The sequence below is a fragment of the Narcine bancroftii genome, chromosome 2, assembly GCF_036971445.1.
Source record: "Narcine bancroftii isolate sNarBan1 chromosome 2, sNarBan1.hap1, whole genome shotgun sequence".
In the NCBI taxonomy this organism is placed as follows: Eukaryota; Metazoa; Chordata; class Chondrichthyes; order Torpediniformes; family Narcinidae; genus Narcine; species Narcine bancroftii.
The window spans coordinates 179338270-179356027 of NC_091470.1; the positions used below are offsets into that span (position 1 = coordinate 179338270).

Consider the following 17758-nt stretch of genomic DNA (forward strand, 5'->3'; position numbering starts at 1 on the left):
GCTGACTGTTACGACCATCCCCATAACCCCTCAACCAAGCATGGCTCTTGGCCTCACCCAGTCCGTGAAACCCCACGGTGGGTGCCAGAGCCCATCAATCAGAGCGCATGCTCACTCCGAGCAGCTGAGGTTATCCTATCCCAGTCTGTCCCTAGACTGGAAGCAAAACACAAAGCCTTGAATGGACGACGAGAAGCTGGGGACCGACCGCATCCATGCCAATGTTTCTGGTCCAGACTGTCTCAATGAACCAAATTACCCCAAACCAAAACATTGCAAATGTACAAAAATCAGAGTGTTCATGCCCCTTGTTCACCAGGGATGCACCACCGATGTACTGAGGGTGGTGGGTACGTGGAAGGAACATTCCATGACAGTACAGGCCCTTCAGCCCTCAATGTTGCACCAACCTGTGTAAGCCTACTCAACCACCTAATTTCTCCCTTCTGCACGCCAATAACCCTCTCTTTCTTACAACCATGTGGCGGAGTCTTTGGAGTGTCCCTCTGGACTTTGTTATGGTCAGCCCAGACAAAAGGCACCTGCTTTCCACACTCTGAGCCCCTCTATTAAGTGAAACAGGGAAGTCTGAATACACTGTGATTGCAGTAAAAACACAGAAATGTTGGAGAACTCAGCCGGTCTCGCAGCCTCCATCATCTCTTAAGAAAACTAAGTCTCCAACCCCCTTCCTCAACCTCCACCCACCTCCTCCTTCACCCTTCACCCCCCCTCCCCACCCCCTCCCCACCCCCCCTCCTCCCCTCCCCACCCCTCCACCCCCCCTCCCCACCCCTCCACCCCCCCTCCCCACCCCTTCACCCTTCCAACCCCCCTCACCCTCCCCACCCCCCTCACCCTTCCGACCCCCCTCCCCACCCCTCACCCTTCCGACCCCCCCTCCCCACTCCTCACCCTTCCAACCCCCCCTCCCCACTCCTCACCCAACCCCCTCCCCACTCCTCACCCTTCCAACCCCCTTCCCCACTCCTCACCCTTCCAACCCCCTTCCCCACTCCTCACCCTTCCAACCCCCTTCCCCACTCCTCACCCTTCCAACCCCCTTCCCCACTCCACACCCTTCCAACCCCCTTCCCCACTCCTCACCCTTCCAACCCCCTTCCCCACTCCTCACCCTTCCAACCCCCTTCCCCACTCCTCACCCTTCCAACCCCCTTCCCCACTCCTCACCCTTCCAACCCCCTTCCCCACTCCTCACCCTTCCAACCCCCTTCCCCACTCCTCACCCTTCCAACCCCCTTCCCCACTCCTCACCCTTCCAACCCCCTTCCCCACTCCTCACCCTTCCAACCCCCTTCCCCACTCCTCACCCTTCCAACCCCCCTCCTCCTCACCCTTCCAACCCCCCTCCTCCTCACCCTTCCAACCCCCCTCCTCCTCACCCTTCCAATCCCCCCTCCTCAACCCTTCCAATCCCCCCTCCTCACCCTTCCAACCCCCTCCTCACCCTTCCAACCCCCCTCCTCACCCTTCCAATCCCTCTCCTCACCCTCCAACCCCCCTCCTCACCCACCACCTCCCTCATCCTCCAACCACCGTCCACTCCCTTCCCCTCCAACCCCCCTCACCCTCTTCCCCCATCCCCTTCCCTCACGGGGGATGAGGCCCGTCCTGCGGCCTCCGGGCCTATCTCACTCATCCTCCGGCCTGGAACCAGACCCTTCACCGGGCCCCTCGACCCCCCGAGGTGCGGACGCCCGGACCGGACCGGACCACCCCTTCCCCCCGAGAGCCCCAAAGACGAGGACATCACCGAACCCACCTTCCCCGCTGACGATCCGCCGCCGAAAGGACTCGCTGCGGGTTGCACCGTGATCATAAAGCAGGGGCTGGCCGACGCCGCCCCGCTCCGCGGAGCACGTCGCTGGCCGGCAACTGCGCGTGCGCCAAATCCGCAGTGCAGGTTGGGATACCGCCATGTTTTCTGCGGGCGTCGAGGAGAAACCGCGGCGATGAGGCTAATGAAGAGGGGAAGAATGACAACAAAGAGAAGCTGCAGGCACCTATCGAGTAAGGCGACATCCTTGGGGGAATGAGAATCAGTCGACGCTTCGAGTCGGGATCATTGTCGGGACTGATTCGAAGTGGAGCGTGCGCGGGTTATAGTCGCCATCTTTTTTTTCTGGCTGCGTTATCGGCTCCTGAGCCTGTGGTAGGGCGGCGCCATCTTTAATCCAGGCATGGTCCGCTGCGGCCACGTGGGTGCAGACATGGTGAATTCTTGAACAAATGCAGCCCCCATTTTTAGGAGTTAGATTCAATTTATTGTCGTGTAATGAAAACAATGCAATATTACACGGAATTTGCTTTAGTCTGATCCAAGGCAGACAGATTTGTCATCAGCACAAATTGCCCTGTGCCCCTGAAAGTGAAAGAGAAGCAGAAGAGATTCCCCCCACCCCACCCCACCCCACCCCACCCCACCCCAGAAACACTGAGTGTCTGTGGATTCATCTCCACTCCTGCAGCTACGCATGGTCCAGTCCAGTCCAGTCCAAACTGTCGGCAGCTCGTCCAGTGCGATTCAGCGCGCCCCCTTTGGCACCCCTTCGCATCTGGGTTCCAATACCTCGTCCACCTTCAGCCTGTCTCCAGCAGTCCCCAGGTCCAGCACCAGTCCCTTCCCCACTGTGTCACCGGCAGCCCGCCTGGGTTCCTCGCCTCGAATCGCCAGCAGTGTGTGTTCTTCAGTCTCAGAGCCCCTCGCCGGGGTCATCGCCCCATCTGTCGTCTCCTCTGCCTCTTCTCGGTGGTGGTGGGGGGAGGGGGGTCTCCTCATTTTCTGGTGCCCCTGAGTCTGCAACGTCGTGGTCGCTACCGATTACAGGCTATGCCATCTTGGGCCCAGACCCCCACGGTCACGGGATTTTAAATAAAGCTACCGTCGGCTCCCTTAACGGGCCGTTTAAAGCCTGTGCGGAGTCGGACTGGGCGGGTGGACCCAAGTCACTCTCCCTGGGCTGCACCATCAGCTCTGGCAGCACCACCATCTTATGTCCGAACTTACTGAAACCCTTTTGCAGTAAATGGGACCCGTCCTGGCAAATGGAGCGATGCACACTCTGCCTGGAGGAACTCAGCAGAGAGAAAAATAATTGTCAGCACTTTCCCCAGCGGCTGCTCGATCCCCTCAGGTCCTCAAGCTGATTGTATTTGTCAAGGTTATTATACTGTCATGAAATAAACATGTAATATTAGACAAAAGTAAAACATGAACCATAATTGAAGTAAAGACATGATGCTGGAGAAACTCAGCAGATCAAGCAGTGTCCTTTATAGAGCAACGGTAAAGATACAGAACTGACGTTTTGGGATTGAGCCCTTCAACGAAGTGCGGACAAAATGTGGGCAGGCACCCAAACAAAGTGGCGGAGGGGAGGGGCACGGATCCACAGGCAGGAGGTAATAGGGAGGGAGGGAGGGCTCACCAGCCAATGGGGGGAGAAGGAATGGCTCTGAATGGAGAGGGAAGGGGTGGAGAGCTGGTAGAAAGGAGAGAAAAGGAAAGGGGAGGATGGGGAGTGGGCGAGCAGATGTCAGAGAAGTTGGCTTTGATGCCATCTGGTTGGACAGACAGTTACTCCTCCAATTAATGGATAGTCTTGGTGGGACAGTGCATGGACAGACATGCGAGTAGGGGAGTGGGGCGTGATATTGAATTGGTCGGCCACTAGGAGAACCCTGACACTGGTGCGGACAGAGCGAAGATACTCAGGGAGGTGATCTCCCAATGTAGAGGAGGCCATAACGGGAGCACCGGATGCAGAAGATGACCCCCATAGATGCACAAGTGAACCGTTTCACTGTTTTATTTAAGTGTCTGCCAGCATATTGCTCATACCTTGATGACCAAAACTTGGAAGGACAGATTCATAAAAAGTGCTGGTGAAATCAGCAGATGCTGCAGTTTCTGTAAGAGGCAAAGTACACGCGCGCACGCAACCTATGATCTCCGGGCCACATCCGGATTTATCTAGCCCACAACCCAATGCTAAAGTTCCATATTGTCCCCAGCCCACTGATACAAGTACAGGTAGTCCTCGAGTTACCAACGAGTTCCATTCCTACGTCTGTCTTTAAGTCAAGTTTGCATCACTAAAACGCGTCCAGCTGTCGATCTGGTGTTCTCAGCTGAATGGAAGCAAAGAACAGTTCCGATCCATTTAAAGCCTCTGACCCCTTGCTCACTCCGTAAAAGTGACCCTGGACTGCATTCAGTCCAGGGTCAACCGGAAATGACCGGACTTTATGCAGTAGTGTTAACGTCGTGTCGTTCTGAAAGCATTTGCTTCTTGGAACTACAATGCCCATACTCCTCCACCACCCCCCACCCCCCCCCGCACCAGTGTCCGGGTGGGGGGAGGGGGGGTGACGAGGCACATGCGCAGAGCAAACAGTCCGACATTTAAAGATCCACCGAGTTCACGAAAGTGAGATGCAGGATGATAAAACTGCACGGCAGAAAAGAGTAGTGGGTCGGTTTCATGTGCTTTTTGAAACCCGATAACCAAACAGGATTAATGCCGTTACAAGTGAGACGTAATTTTATTCTTTCATATCGCTAAATAAATTGGTTTACTCCAAGTTTTATATGTGAGGTAACCTTATGTGCATGCGCGAATTAGTAGCATCAATGCGGCCCGCCGTTCAACCACTGACACACAATCTGGCCCACGCATGGTAAAAGGTTGCTCGCCCTGATATTACTATAGAACCAACATTTTCCTGGACGAAGGGCTCAGACCCGATATGTTGGTTATCCATTGAAAGTTCAAAAAAGGTTCAGATTTGTTGTCAGCATGTGAGCAACCCTGAAATTCTTTTTCCTGTGGGCCAGGCAGAATTTCTCCTTATTGATAAGCAAAAGAAAAATTGCACTCAAGAAAAGATAGGTATACAGAAGAGAGAAATGTAAACAAGCAGTGCAGAAAATAAATATTCAATAATAAATAACAGGCAAAGTAAGAGTCATTAAATCAGATTCAGATTTATTGTCAGAGTACATACACAGTTTGGCGGGCAGCAACCTCCTTTGAAGAAGACTGCAGAGCCCACCTCACTGACAAAAGGCAAAGGAGGAAAAACCCAACACCCAACCCCAACCAACCAATTTTCCCCTGCAACCGCTGCAATCGTGTCTGCCTGTCCCGCATCGGACTTGTCAGCCACAAACGAGCCTGCAGCTGACGTGGACTTTTTACCCCCTCCATAAATCTTCGTCCGCGAAGCCAAGCCAAAGAAAACATACATGACATCACATACAACCCTGAGATTCCTTTACCTGCGGACCAGGCAGAATTACCATTAATTGGTCATGCAAAAAAAACCTACACAGTGTATACCTGTAAACAGATAAAGAAATCTAAACAAACTGCAATTCAGAGAGGAAAAAATATCAATAAAAGTGCACAGGTAAGAGTCCTTAAATGAGTCCCTGATTGAGTGTGTCATTGAGGAGTCTGGGGATGAGAGGAAGTCACGTGATGGAGTAGTGGCCGGAAGGTGAACTCCAGCCCTCTCCAGAAAAGTTGAAAAAAATAAAGTAAAGCATAAAGGCACAAAAATAAAAATTAAAGTAAAGTGAATATAAAGGTGGAAGGAAGATGGCAACGAAAAAAGAAAAGTCGAAACCAACGGTAAGAAGAGAGGAAGAGAAGACAACGGAAGAAGAAGGAGAAGGCCTTACCTGTTCGAAGAGACCCGCGGTGGAGAGAGAAACCCGCTCCCTCAGGTCGGTAGAAAGTGGACTACAAAAATGGCTCGCTGAGCCGAGTAAAAGTGCACAACCGCGCATGCAAAAAAACACACCGACGGGAGGGGCGACCAGCTGGGGAGTCGATCTCCACAGCCGGCCATGACAGCTACAGAACAGCAGCAGCAAGAGGAGAACATAGAAGACAATGAAAACAAGAAAGAAGAGAAGAAAAAGAAAACAAACAACAGATGGCCAACCCAGAGGAAGAAGAAGAGGAAGAGGAAGAGTACAGTGAAATGGAAGAAGAAGGGAAAGGCAAGACAATGGATATACTTTCTCTTATTAAAGAATACATGGACTCATTTAAAGAATGGCAAGCACAAGAATTTAGTGATTTAAGAAGAATAAACCGTACAGAAGAGAAAGTGAATAAAATAGATAAGACCATATCAGAAATAGGAAAAAGAATGGACAAGGTGGAAGAACGAGAAGCAGCAGTAGAAATGGAGGTAGAGGACTTAAAAAAGAAATTAGAAGAATCTAATAAAAAAGTTAAAGAGACACAAGAGCTGTTAGCTCAGAAAATAGATATAATGGAAAATTATAACAGAAGAAATAATATAAAGATAGTGGGCCTTAAGGAAGATGAAGAAGGCAAGAATATGAGAGAGTTTATAAAAGATTGGATCCCCAGGATCTTAGGATGTCCAGAACTACAGCAAGAAATGGAAATAGAAAGGGCACATAGAGCATTAGCCTTTAAACCACAACCACAACAAAAGCCAAGATCCATTTTAGTAAAATTCCTAAGATATACTACAAGAGAAAAGGTACTGGAGAAAACAATGGAGAAAGTAAGAGAGGACAACAAGCCACTGGAGTACAAAGGGCAAAAAATTTTTATTTATCCAGATATAAGTTTTGAACTCCTGAAGAAGAGAAAGGAGTTCAATACAGCAAAGGCGATTTTATGGAAGAAAGGGTATAAATTTATACTAAAGCATCCAGCGGTATTGAAAATATTTATTCCAGGACAGCAAAACAGACTATTCTCGGATGCAGAGGAAGCACAAAAATTTGCAGAACAATTACAAAATAGACTGAGAGATGAAGACGTGTAACGAGAGTACAAAAGACTGCGAATCAAAAAGACGTGTGTATAGGACTATATACATACTTGGCGCCTCACAGTTTGGCGGGCAGCAACCTCCTTTGAAGAAGACCGCAGAGCCCACCTCACTGACAAAAGGCAAAGGAGGAAAAACCCAACACCCAACCCCAACCAACCAATTTTCCCCTGCAACCGCTGCAACCGTGTCTGCCTGTCCCGCATCGGACTTGTCAGCCACAAACGAGCCTGCAGCTGACGTGGACTTTTTACCCCCTCCATAAATCTTCGTCCGCGAAGCCAAGCCAAAGAGAAAAAGAACATATATTACATAAGTGTATGTGCATTTAAAAGAAAATATATAGTGTATAGAGAAGAATTAATGAGGGGAAGAGAGGAGTAAAGAGGGAGTTTAGAGAGTGACCTTTGTTGTATATAAAAATTGAAATCTTTTCTGGGGGGGGCTGGGTAGGGAGAAATTACGGTCACTGCAAAATCAGTTGGCGCTTGCGAGTGAATTCGCAAATCCAAATGGAGAGGGGAGATGTGGTTGCCCGACAAGGGATAATGGCCAACTCAGGAAGGAGAGGGGACAATGAGGTGAAAGAAATATTAGGTAGGAGAATAAGGGGAATGTTTGATGTGTTAAAAATGTATTTTGAAATAAATACGGAATCAGTGATGGATAAGTTTATATTATGGGACGCAATGAAAGCGTTCATCAGAGGGCAAATAATAAGTTACGTAACTAAGATGAAGAAGGATTACAATCAGGAAACAGAACAGTTGGAAAAGGAAATAGCAGATGTAGAGAAAGAATTAGCAATGAAGGAAGATACAACTAAAAGAAGAGAATTGGTAGATAAAAAAATAAAATATGAAACATTTCAAACATATAAGGTGGAGAAAAATATAATGAAGACAAAGCAGAAATATTACGAACTAGGAGAAAAAACGCACAAAATTCTAGCGTGGCAGCTTAAGACAGAACAAACTAAAAGAATGATATTGGCATCAAGGAAAAAAGACAAACAGATCACATATAATCCAACGGAAATTAATGAAAATTTTAGAGAATTCTATGAACAATTATACCAAACTGAAAACGAAGGGAAAGAAGGCAAAATAGATGAATTCTTAACTAAAATTGAACTACCGAAATTACAAACAGAGGAACAAAATAAATTAATAGAACCATTTGAAATAGCAGAAATACAAGAGACAATAAAAAATCTGCCGAATAATAAGACACCAGGAGAGGATGGTCTCCCAATAGAATTCTATAAAACATTTAAAGATTTATTAATTCCTCCCCTCCTGGAAGTAATCAACCAGATTGATAAAACACAAAGCTTACCAGATTCGTGCAAAACAGCAATAATTACAGTAATACCAAAGGCAGGGAAATTTCCACTTGCACCAGCATCATATCGACCAATATCTCTACTTAACACAGATTACAAGATAATAGCTAAATTATTAGCAAACAGATTAGCTGATTATGTACCAAAAATAGTAAGTCTAGACCAAACTGGATTCATAAAAAAAAGACGAACAACAGATAATATTTGTAAGTTTATTAACATAATTCATGCAGTCGAAGGAAATAAAACTCCAACAGTAGCGGTTGCTTTAGATGCAGAGAAGGCCTTCGACAGAGTAGAATGGAATTATTTATTCAAGGTACTACAAAAATTTAGTTTACCAGAGAAATATATTAATTGGATTAAAGCATTATATAAGGGGCCATTGGCAAGAGTGACAGTAAATGGATATGTATCAAAACATTTTAACTTAAGCAGATCAACAAGACAGGGATGCCCACTATCGCCCTTATTGTTCGCGTTAGCCATAGAACCACTTGCAGAACTGATAAGAACAGAAAATAAAATAAAAGGGATAAAAATAAAAGGCAAGGAATACAAAATCAGTTTATTTGCAGATGATGTTATAGTATACCTAACGGAACCAGAAACATCAATAAAAGAATTACATAAGAAATTGAAGGAGTATGGAGAAGTGTCGGGATACAAGATTAATGCAAGTAAAAGTGAAGCAATGCCAATGAATAATGCGGATTTCTCAAAATTCAAGAAGGAATCACCATTTAGATGGTAAATGCAATCAATACGATACCTAGGTATACAAATAAATAAAAACCTCAGCCATCTATATAAACTTAATTATTATCCACTAATGAAAAAAATACAGGAAAATTTAGAGCATTGGAAAGACTTACCATTAACACTAATAGGAAGGATAAACTGTATTAAAATGAACATTTTTCCAAGGATACAATACCTATTTCAGGCACTGCCAATACACTTGACAGAAAAATTCTTTAAGGAGTTAAAGAAAATAATGAGGAAATTTTTTTGGAAAGGAGGGAAACCGAGGATAGCACTAGATAAATTAACAGAATGGTATAGACAAGGAGGCTTATGTGAAAAATAAAAAATTAAAAAAAAAAAGACTAGGAGGCTTACAACTGCCAAATTTTAAAAATTATTATAGAGCCGCACAATTAAGATATCTATCAGATTTTTACCAAACAAAAGAAAAGCCAGATTGGACTAGATTAGAGCTAGACAAAATAGGGGAGAAGATACCTGAACATATATTATATAAATGGGATGAAAAATTGGTAAAACATAGGAACTCTCCAGTATTGCACCATTTGCTTAATATTTGGAAGAAGATTCATGTAGAAAGAAATAAAACAAACTACCAATTATCAAAACTAATACTGACGCAAAATCAGCTAATCCCTTTTACGGTAGATAACCTGTCTTTTAGAGAATGGGAGAAAAAAGGGATTAAAAGAATAGAAAATTGTTTTTCGGGGAATAAATTATTATCCTTTGAACAAATGAAGGATAAATATAATATAACTCAAGATTCAGTGCTGGCATATTACCAACTGAAATCCTATTTAAAGGATAAAGTGGGAAGTAGTCTGAAGTTACCAGAAGGAAGCAATTTTGAATATCTGATTACAGACACAATGATAATTAAAAAATTTATAACAAACATGTATATCAAATTACAAGAAAAGGAGAGTGAGGAAATAAATGATAAAACTAAACAAAAGTGGGAGCAAGATCTAAACATAAAGATAAAAAAGGAAACATGGGAGAGGTTATGTTTAGGAACTATGAGAAATACAATAAATACGAGATTACGTATGATACAATATAATTGGATACATAGGTTATATATCACTCCTCAAAAGCTAAATAAATGGGATCCAACAGTATCTGACAGATGTTTTCGTTGTAAAAAAGAAATAGGAACAACAATTCATGCAATCTCGACTTGTGAAAAGGTGAAAAAATTTTGGGAAGATCTAAACCAGATATTAAATAAGATTACAGAAAGCAATATACCAAAAAGCCCAGAGATCTTCCTCCTAAGTAACATAAAAAATAAAGAATTTGGACTTGATTTGGAGGGTGTACAAAAAAGATTTGTTAAGATAGCCCTAGCTGTAGCAAAAAAATGTATTATGTCAAACTGGAAATTAGAAGACAATTTGAAAATACAACAATGGTATATAGAAATGAATAAATGTATTCCATTAGAAAAAATAACATATAGTTTAAGAAATAATATAACATTATTTGAACAAATATGGGAGCCGTACATGGAATATAATAGAGAAAACCTACTGGGACATCTATCACCTAAAATGACAAAAGGAAAAGAGAATGGAAAGAATTGACCCAGTGGGTTTTTGTTCGTTAATGTTGAGTGACAACATTGTTTGATGGGTTTGATGTATCTTGGACTCAGAGTTTTAAATGGATGGAGGGGGAGGTGGGGGGGGGGGGGAGGGGAGGAGGGAGGGGGGGAGAAAACGACACTGTATATATTTGAAAGGAGAAATGTGTATCTCTTGAATAATGTGATCTATAGTGTGAAAAATAAAAAAAAAATTTAAAAAAAGAGGAGTCTGGAGGGGAACAGCTGTTCCTGAATCTGGTGGTGCGAGTCTTGTGGCCCTGATATCTCTTTCCTGATGGCAGCAGCGAGAACAGAGCATGTGCTGGGTGGTGTTGGTCCTCAATGGTTGTAGACGTTCCCGATGGTGGGGAGGGGTTTTGCCTGTGATATCCTGGGCTGTGTCCACGACCTTTTGCAGGGCTTTAAGCTCAGGGGTATTGGTGTCCCCGCACCAGACCGTGAAGCAACCACACATCTGAGGAAATTTGCCAGGGTTTTGGATATAATACCAAACCTCCCATGGACAGTGGGTGACCTGCTGAGTGTCTCCAGCAGTTTAATGTATTTACTACGATCACAGCGTCTGCAGACTTCCATGTTTCACTTCAATGGGATCTGATTTCTCAGTTTCCAGGGTAGATATGCCATGGGAAGAAATCAGCTCGGAGGAGTCACGTGATGGAGTAGTGGCCGGACGGTGAACTCCAGCCCTCTCCAGAAAAGTCGGGAAAAACAAGAGAAAATACAAAGGCACAGAAATACAAGTTAAAGAAAAGTGAATATAAAGGTGGAAAGAAGATGGAGACAAAAGGAGAAAAATCAAAATCAACGGAAAGAAGAGAGGAAGAGAAGACAACGGAGGAAAAAGGTGAAGGCCTTACCTGTCCGAAGAGGCCCGCTGCGGAGAGAAGACCCCACTACCTCAGGTCGGTAGAAAGAGAACTACAACAATGGCTCACAGAGCCGAGTAAAAGTGCGCAACCGCGCATGCGCGACTCCTCGCGCATGCGCGATGCGCATACAAAAAAACACACCGACGGGAGGGGGGACCAGCTGGGGAGTCGATCTCCACAGCCGGCAACGACAGCTGCAGAACACCTGCAGCAAGAAGAGACCACAGAAGACAATAGAAACAAGAAAGAAGAGGAGGAAAGGGCAGCAAAGAAACAACAGATGGTCAACCTAGAGGAAGAAGAAGAGGAAGAGGAAGAGTACAGGGAAATAGAAGAAGAAAAGATAGGCAAGGCAAAGGAGGTACTTGCTCTTGTTAGAGGATACATGGAGTCATTTAAAGAATGGCAAACACAGGAATTCAATGATTTAAGAAGAAGAATAAACAACACAGAAAAGAAAATAAATAAAATGGATATGACCTTAACAGAAATGGGGAAAAAAATGGACAAGATGGAAGAACGGGCAATAGCAGCAGAAATGGAGGTAGAAGACTTAAAAAAGAAATTGGAGGAATCTAATAAAAAAACTAAAGAGACACAAGAATTACTAGCCCAAAAAATAGATATAATGGAAAATTATAACAGAAGAAATAACATAAAGATAGTGGGCCTTAAGGAAGATGTAGAAGGCAAGAATATGAGGGAGTTTATAAAAGAATGGATCCCTAAGGCCCTAGGATGTCCAGAACTACAGCAAGAAATGGAAATAGAAAGGGCACATAGAGCATTGGCCCCTAAACCACAACCACAACAAAAACCAAGATCTATTGTAGTAAAATTCCTAAGATATACTACAAGAGAAAAGGTACTGGAGAAGACAATGGAAAAAGTAAGAGAGGGCAACAAACCACTGGAGTATAAAGGGCAAAAAATCTTCATCTATCCAGATATAAGCTTTGAACTCCTAAAGAAGAGAAAAGAGTTCAATGCAGCAAAAGCGATTTTATGGAAGAAAGGATATAAATTTACACTGAAGCATCCTGCGGTATTGAAAATATTTATTCCAGGACAACAAAACAGACTATTCTCGGATCCAGAAGAAGCACGAAAATTTGCAGAACAATTACAAAAATAGACTGAGGGATGAAGACGGGTAATGAGAGCAAAAATTATCACGATTGATATGTATGTGGGTAAAGACAAAAATAGACTGAGGGATGAAGACGGGTAAGGAGGGTAAAAATGACCACGATTGATATGTATGCGGGTAAAGAGGTATAAGAGTGAATAGAGACAATGGGCATATGTGAAAGTATCTGTAATTAGAGGAAAACATAGAAAGTATAGACAAGAATTAATAAGGGAAGGTAATAGAATAGAGAGATTAAGGAGGGAACTAAAAGAGTGACCTTTGTGACATATAAAAAACGAAATCTTTTCTGGGGGGGGCTGGGTGGGGGGAAAAGAGCGGTCACTGCAAAATCAGTTGACGCTTGCGAGTGGATTCGCAAATCCAAATGGAGAGGGGAGATGTGGTTGTCCGACAAGGGATAAAGGGCAACTCAGGAGGGGAAGGGGAGATTGGGGATAAAGAAGATAGAAATAGGAGAATAAGGAAAATGTTGGATGTTGTAGGAATGTTGTCTGGTAAAGAGTTGAAAATAAGAAAACAGAAATGGAAAAGGAGGAAAGGTAATGATGGAAAAACGGAAAGAGAAGATAAACAAAATATAAAATGGCTACGCTGAACTATATGACTCTAAATATTAATGGAATACATAACCAAATTAAAAGGAAGAAACTACTAAATTTACTGAAAAAGGAAAAAATAGATATAGCATTTGTCCAAGAAACACATTTAACTGAATTGGAGCACAAGAAATTAAAGAGAGATTGGGTAGGACATGTAACAGCAGCATCGTATAATTCAAAAGCAAGAGGAGTGGCTATATTAATTAGCAAAAATGTGCCATTTAAAATAGAAGAGGAAATAATAGATCCAGCAGGGAGATATGTTATGATAAAATGTCAGATATATTCAGAGCTTTGGAATCTACTTAATATATATTCACCTAACGAAGAAGATCAAAAGTTTATGCAAGATATCTTTTTGAAGGTAGCTAATACGCAAGGGAACATACTAATAGGAGGGGATTTCAATCTGAATTTGGATCCAAATATGGATAAAACGGGGAAAAAAATTAACAGGAAGAACAAAGTAACCAAATTTATAATTAAATCAATGCAAGAAATGAAACTTGTGGACATATGGAGGAAACAAAACCCAAAAGAAAAGGAATACTCATACTACTCGACTAGACATAAAACATACTCAAGGATAGACCTATTCCTGTTATCAGCCCACATACAAGGGAGAGTTAGGAAAACGGAATATAAAGCTAGACTATTATCGGACCACTCACCCCTGTTATTGGCAATAGAGCTAGAAGACATCCCTCCAAGAATGTATAGATGGAGATTAAACCCCATGCTACTTAAAAGACAGGATTTTAGAGAATTTATTGAAAAACAATTAAAAATGTACTTTGAAGTAAATACGGAATCAGTGGAAGATAAGTTTATACTATGGGACGCAATGAAAGCATTCATTAGAGGGCAAATAATAAGTTATGCAACCAAGATGAAGAAGGACTATAATCAGGAAACAGAGCAGTTGGAAAGGGAAATAATAAACATAGAAAAAAAATTAGCAATAAAGGAAGATACAACCAAAAGAAGAGAATTGGCGGATAAAAAAATAAAATATGAAACATTACAAACATATAAGGTGGAGAAGAATATAATGAAGACAAAACAGAAATATTATGAACTAGGGGAAAAAACACACAAAATCCTAGCATGGCAGCTTAAGACAGAGCAAACTAAGAAAATGGTCTTGGCAACAAGGAAAAAAGACAAACAAATTACATATAATCCAAAAGAAATTAAGGAAAACTTCAGAGAATTCTATGAACAATTATACCGAACCGAAAACGAAGGGAAAGAAGGGAAAATAGATGAATTTTTGACTAAAATTGAACTACCAAAACTACAAATAGAGGAACAAAATAAATTAACAGAACCATTTGGAACAGTAGAAATACAAGAGATAATAAAAAATTTACCAAATAATAAGACACCAGGAGAGGATGGACTCCCAATAGAATTCTACAAAACATTTAAAGACCTAATAATACCGCCCCTCCTGGATGTAATCAACCAGATTGATGAGACACAAAACTTACCAGATTCATGTAAAACAGCAATAATTACAGTGATACTAAAACAAGGGAAAGATCCACTCTCACCAGCGTCATATAGACCAATATCTTTGCTAAACACAGATTATAAGATAATAGCTAAACTATTAGCGAACAGATTAGCAGAACAGGTACCGAAAATGGTAAATTTAGACCAAACTGGATTTATCAAAAAAAGACGCACAACAGACAATATTTGTAAATTTATTAACTTAATTCATGCAGTAGAAGGAAATAAAGCACCGGCAGTAGCAGTTGCTTTAGACGCAGAGAAGGCCTTCGACAGAGTAGAATGGAATTACTTGTTCAAAGTATTGCAAAAATTCAGTTTACCGGAGAAGTATATTAATTGGATTAAAGCATTATATAAGGGACCGTTAGCGAAAGTGACAGTAAATGGACATGTATCAAAGCAATTTAACTTAAGCAGGTCAACGCGGCAGGGATGCCCACTATCACCATTATTGTTTGCGCTAGCTATAGAACCACTAGCAGAATCGATAAGAAGAGATAATAATATAAAAGGAATAAAAATAAAAGACAGGGAATATAAAATCAGTCTGTTTGCGGATGATGTGATAGTGTACTTAACAGAACCAGAACTATCAATAAAAGAACTATATAAGAAATTGAAGGAATATGGAGAAGTGTCGGGATACAAGATAAACGTAAATAAAAGTGAAGCAATGCCTATGAATAACGCGGATTTCTCAAAATTTAAGGAGGAATCCCCATTCAGATGGCAAACGCAGGCAATAAGATACCTAGGTGTGCAAATAAACAAAAATCTAGGCCAATTATATAAACTCAATTACAATCCACTAATGAAAAAATTACAGGACGATTTAGAGCATTGGAAAGAGCTACCACTAACACTGATAGGAAGGATAAACTGTATTAAAATGAACATTTTTCCAAGGATACTATACTTATTTCAGGCATTGCCAATACAACTGACAGAAAAATTCTTCAAAGAGTTAAAGAAAATAATAAGGAGATTTTTATGGAGAGGGGGGAAACCGAGGATAGCACTAGACAAATTAACAGAATGGTATAAACAAGGAGGCTTACAATTGCCAAACTTCAAAAATTATTATAGAGCCGCACAATTAAGGTACCTATCAGATTTTTATCAAACAAGGGAAAAACCAGACTGGACGAGACTAGAATTAGATAAAATAGGGGAAAAGATACCTGAACACATATTATATAAATGGGACGAAAAATTGGTACAACATAGAACTTCTCCAGTATTACACCATCTCCTCAATATATGGAAGAAGATTCATGTAGAAAGAAATAAAATAAATTACCAAATACCAAAACTAATATTGACGCAAAATAAGCTACTCCCTTTTACAATAGACAACCTTGCCTTTAGAAAATGGGAAAAAAAAGGGATTAAAAGAATAGAAAATTGTTTTTCAGGAAGTAGATTCTTATCCTTTGAACAAATGAGAGATAAGTACAATATAACGGGAGATACAGCGCTGGCATATTACCAACTGAGATCCTACTTGAAAGATAAATTAGGAAGCAACTTGAGTTTACCAGAGGGAAGTAACCTTGAATATGTGATTACAGATACAATGTTAATCAAAAGATTTATAAAAAATATGTATATTAAACTGCAAGAAAAGGAAAATGAGGAAACAAATGGTAAAACTAAACAAAAATGGGAACAAGATTTAAATATAAAGATAAAAAAGGAAACATGGGAGAAGTTATGCTCTGGAACGATGAGAAATACAATAAATACGAGGCTGCGTATGATACAATATAATTGGTTACACAGACTATACATTACACCGCAAAAGTTAAATAAATGGGACCCAACAGTATCTGATAGATGTTTTCGATGTAAAAAAGAAAGGGGAACAACAATTCATGCAATCTGGACATGTGAGAGAGTAGAAAAATTTTGGGATGATCTCAATCAGATATTAAATAAAATAACAGAAAACAATATACCAAAGAATCCAGAGATCTTTCTCCTAAGTAACATAAAAAATAAAGAATTTGGAATTGACTTGGAGGATGCACAAAAAAGATTTGTTAAGATAGCCCTAGCTGTAGCAAAAAAATGTATTATGTCAACCTGGAAATTGGAAGATAATTTGAAAATACAACAATGGTATATAGAAATGAATAAATGTATTCCATTAGAAAAAATAACATATAGTTTAAGAAATAATATTGAAATATTCGAACAAGTATGGGAGCCTTACATTAAATACAATAGCGAAAACCTACCGGGAACAAACATTACCTAAGTTGATGGAAGGAGAAGAGAAGAAAAGAATGGACTCAGTAGAATTTCTGGTGTATTTTTGTTGAATGACAACATTGTCTAACTGAATTAATGCAACCTAGATTGTATAACTAAAATGGATGAGAGGGGGGGGGATGGGGGGGGTGGCTTGGGAGGAGGGAGGGGGGAGGGAGAAAAAGTCACTGTAAATGTGTGGAAAAGAAAAAGTGTATATCATGGCTATTGTGATTTATGGTGTGAAAAATAAAAAATTTAATAAAAAAAAAAAAAAAAAAGGAAGAAATCAGCTTCCCCTTCTGAACCTACTTTTACGCAGGAGGCACAAGACTCCTATTTATTTAATTCCCAAACCTCTCTAAACCTAAGGGAGTCACAAAATCATATTTTATTCCGATATTTTTATGATAGGAGGCCATTTAACCCATCATGTCTATGCCACCTCTCTTTAGACCATAGGAGCAGGAGTAGGGCATTCGCTCCATTGAGTTTGGATCATGAGCTGATCCATTGCCCCACTCCCCATCCTTCTCCCATAACCTTTGATACCCTGACTATTCAGATACCTATCAATCTCTGCCTTAAATGTACCTAAAGAGTTGGCCGCCACAGCTGCACATGGCAGCACATTCCACAGGTTCACCCCTTTCTGGCTGAAGATTTAAGGCAAGGTTTGATGGATTTTTACATAGTAGGGGAATTAAGGGGAATGGGGGAAAGGCAGGTGGGTGGAGATGAGCCCGTCATCAGATTAGCCATGATCTCATTGAATGGCCGAGCAGGGCTCGA

General features: G+C 41.7%; 2 protein-coding genes across 3 annotated transcripts in view; one reads left to right on the plus strand and one right to left on the minus strand.

Annotated features, from left to right (window-relative positions):
- rps5 (ribosomal protein S5) overlaps positions 1-17758 on the minus strand; it is a 335501-nt gene that overhangs the window by 10731 nt on the left and 307012 nt on the right. The window contains exon 1 of one of the 2 annotated variants that reach the window (XM_069919352.1): positions 1784-1892. The exons of the other annotated variant lie outside the window; for it this stretch is intronic. The gene's annotated coding sequence lies outside the window, so the exon portion shown is untranslated. Of the gene's footprint in view, positions 1-1783; positions 1893-17758 lie in introns of those variants that run through there. 2 annotated transcript variants of the gene reach the window in all.
- Positions 480-3231, plus strand: LOC138752986 (uncharacterized). The gene is made up of 3 exons (XM_069915584.1): positions 480-521; positions 1626-2031; positions 3045-3231. Exons 1-3 carry the CDS (start codon positions 480-482, stop codon positions 3203-3205), a joined length of 609 nt encoding a protein of 202 aa, XP_069771685.1. The 3' UTR covers positions 3206-3231.

What these genes read in the sequence shown, in the direction of transcription:
- LOC138752986 (XM_069915584.1), top strand. Translation starts at nt 480, where the DNA reads ATGTGGCGGAGTCTTTGGAGTGTCCCTCTGGACTTTGTTATG. An exon ending in TCCCTCTGGACTTTGTTATG is followed by an intron (nt 522 to 1,625) that starts GTCAGCCCAGAC and finishes ACGGGGGATGAG; the next exon opens with GCCCGTCCTGCGGCCTCCGG. An exon ending in AAGCTGCAGGCACCTATCGA is followed by an intron (nt 2,032 to 3,044) that starts GTAAGGCGACAT and finishes ACCCTTTTGCAG; the next exon opens with TAAATGGGACCCGTCCTGGC.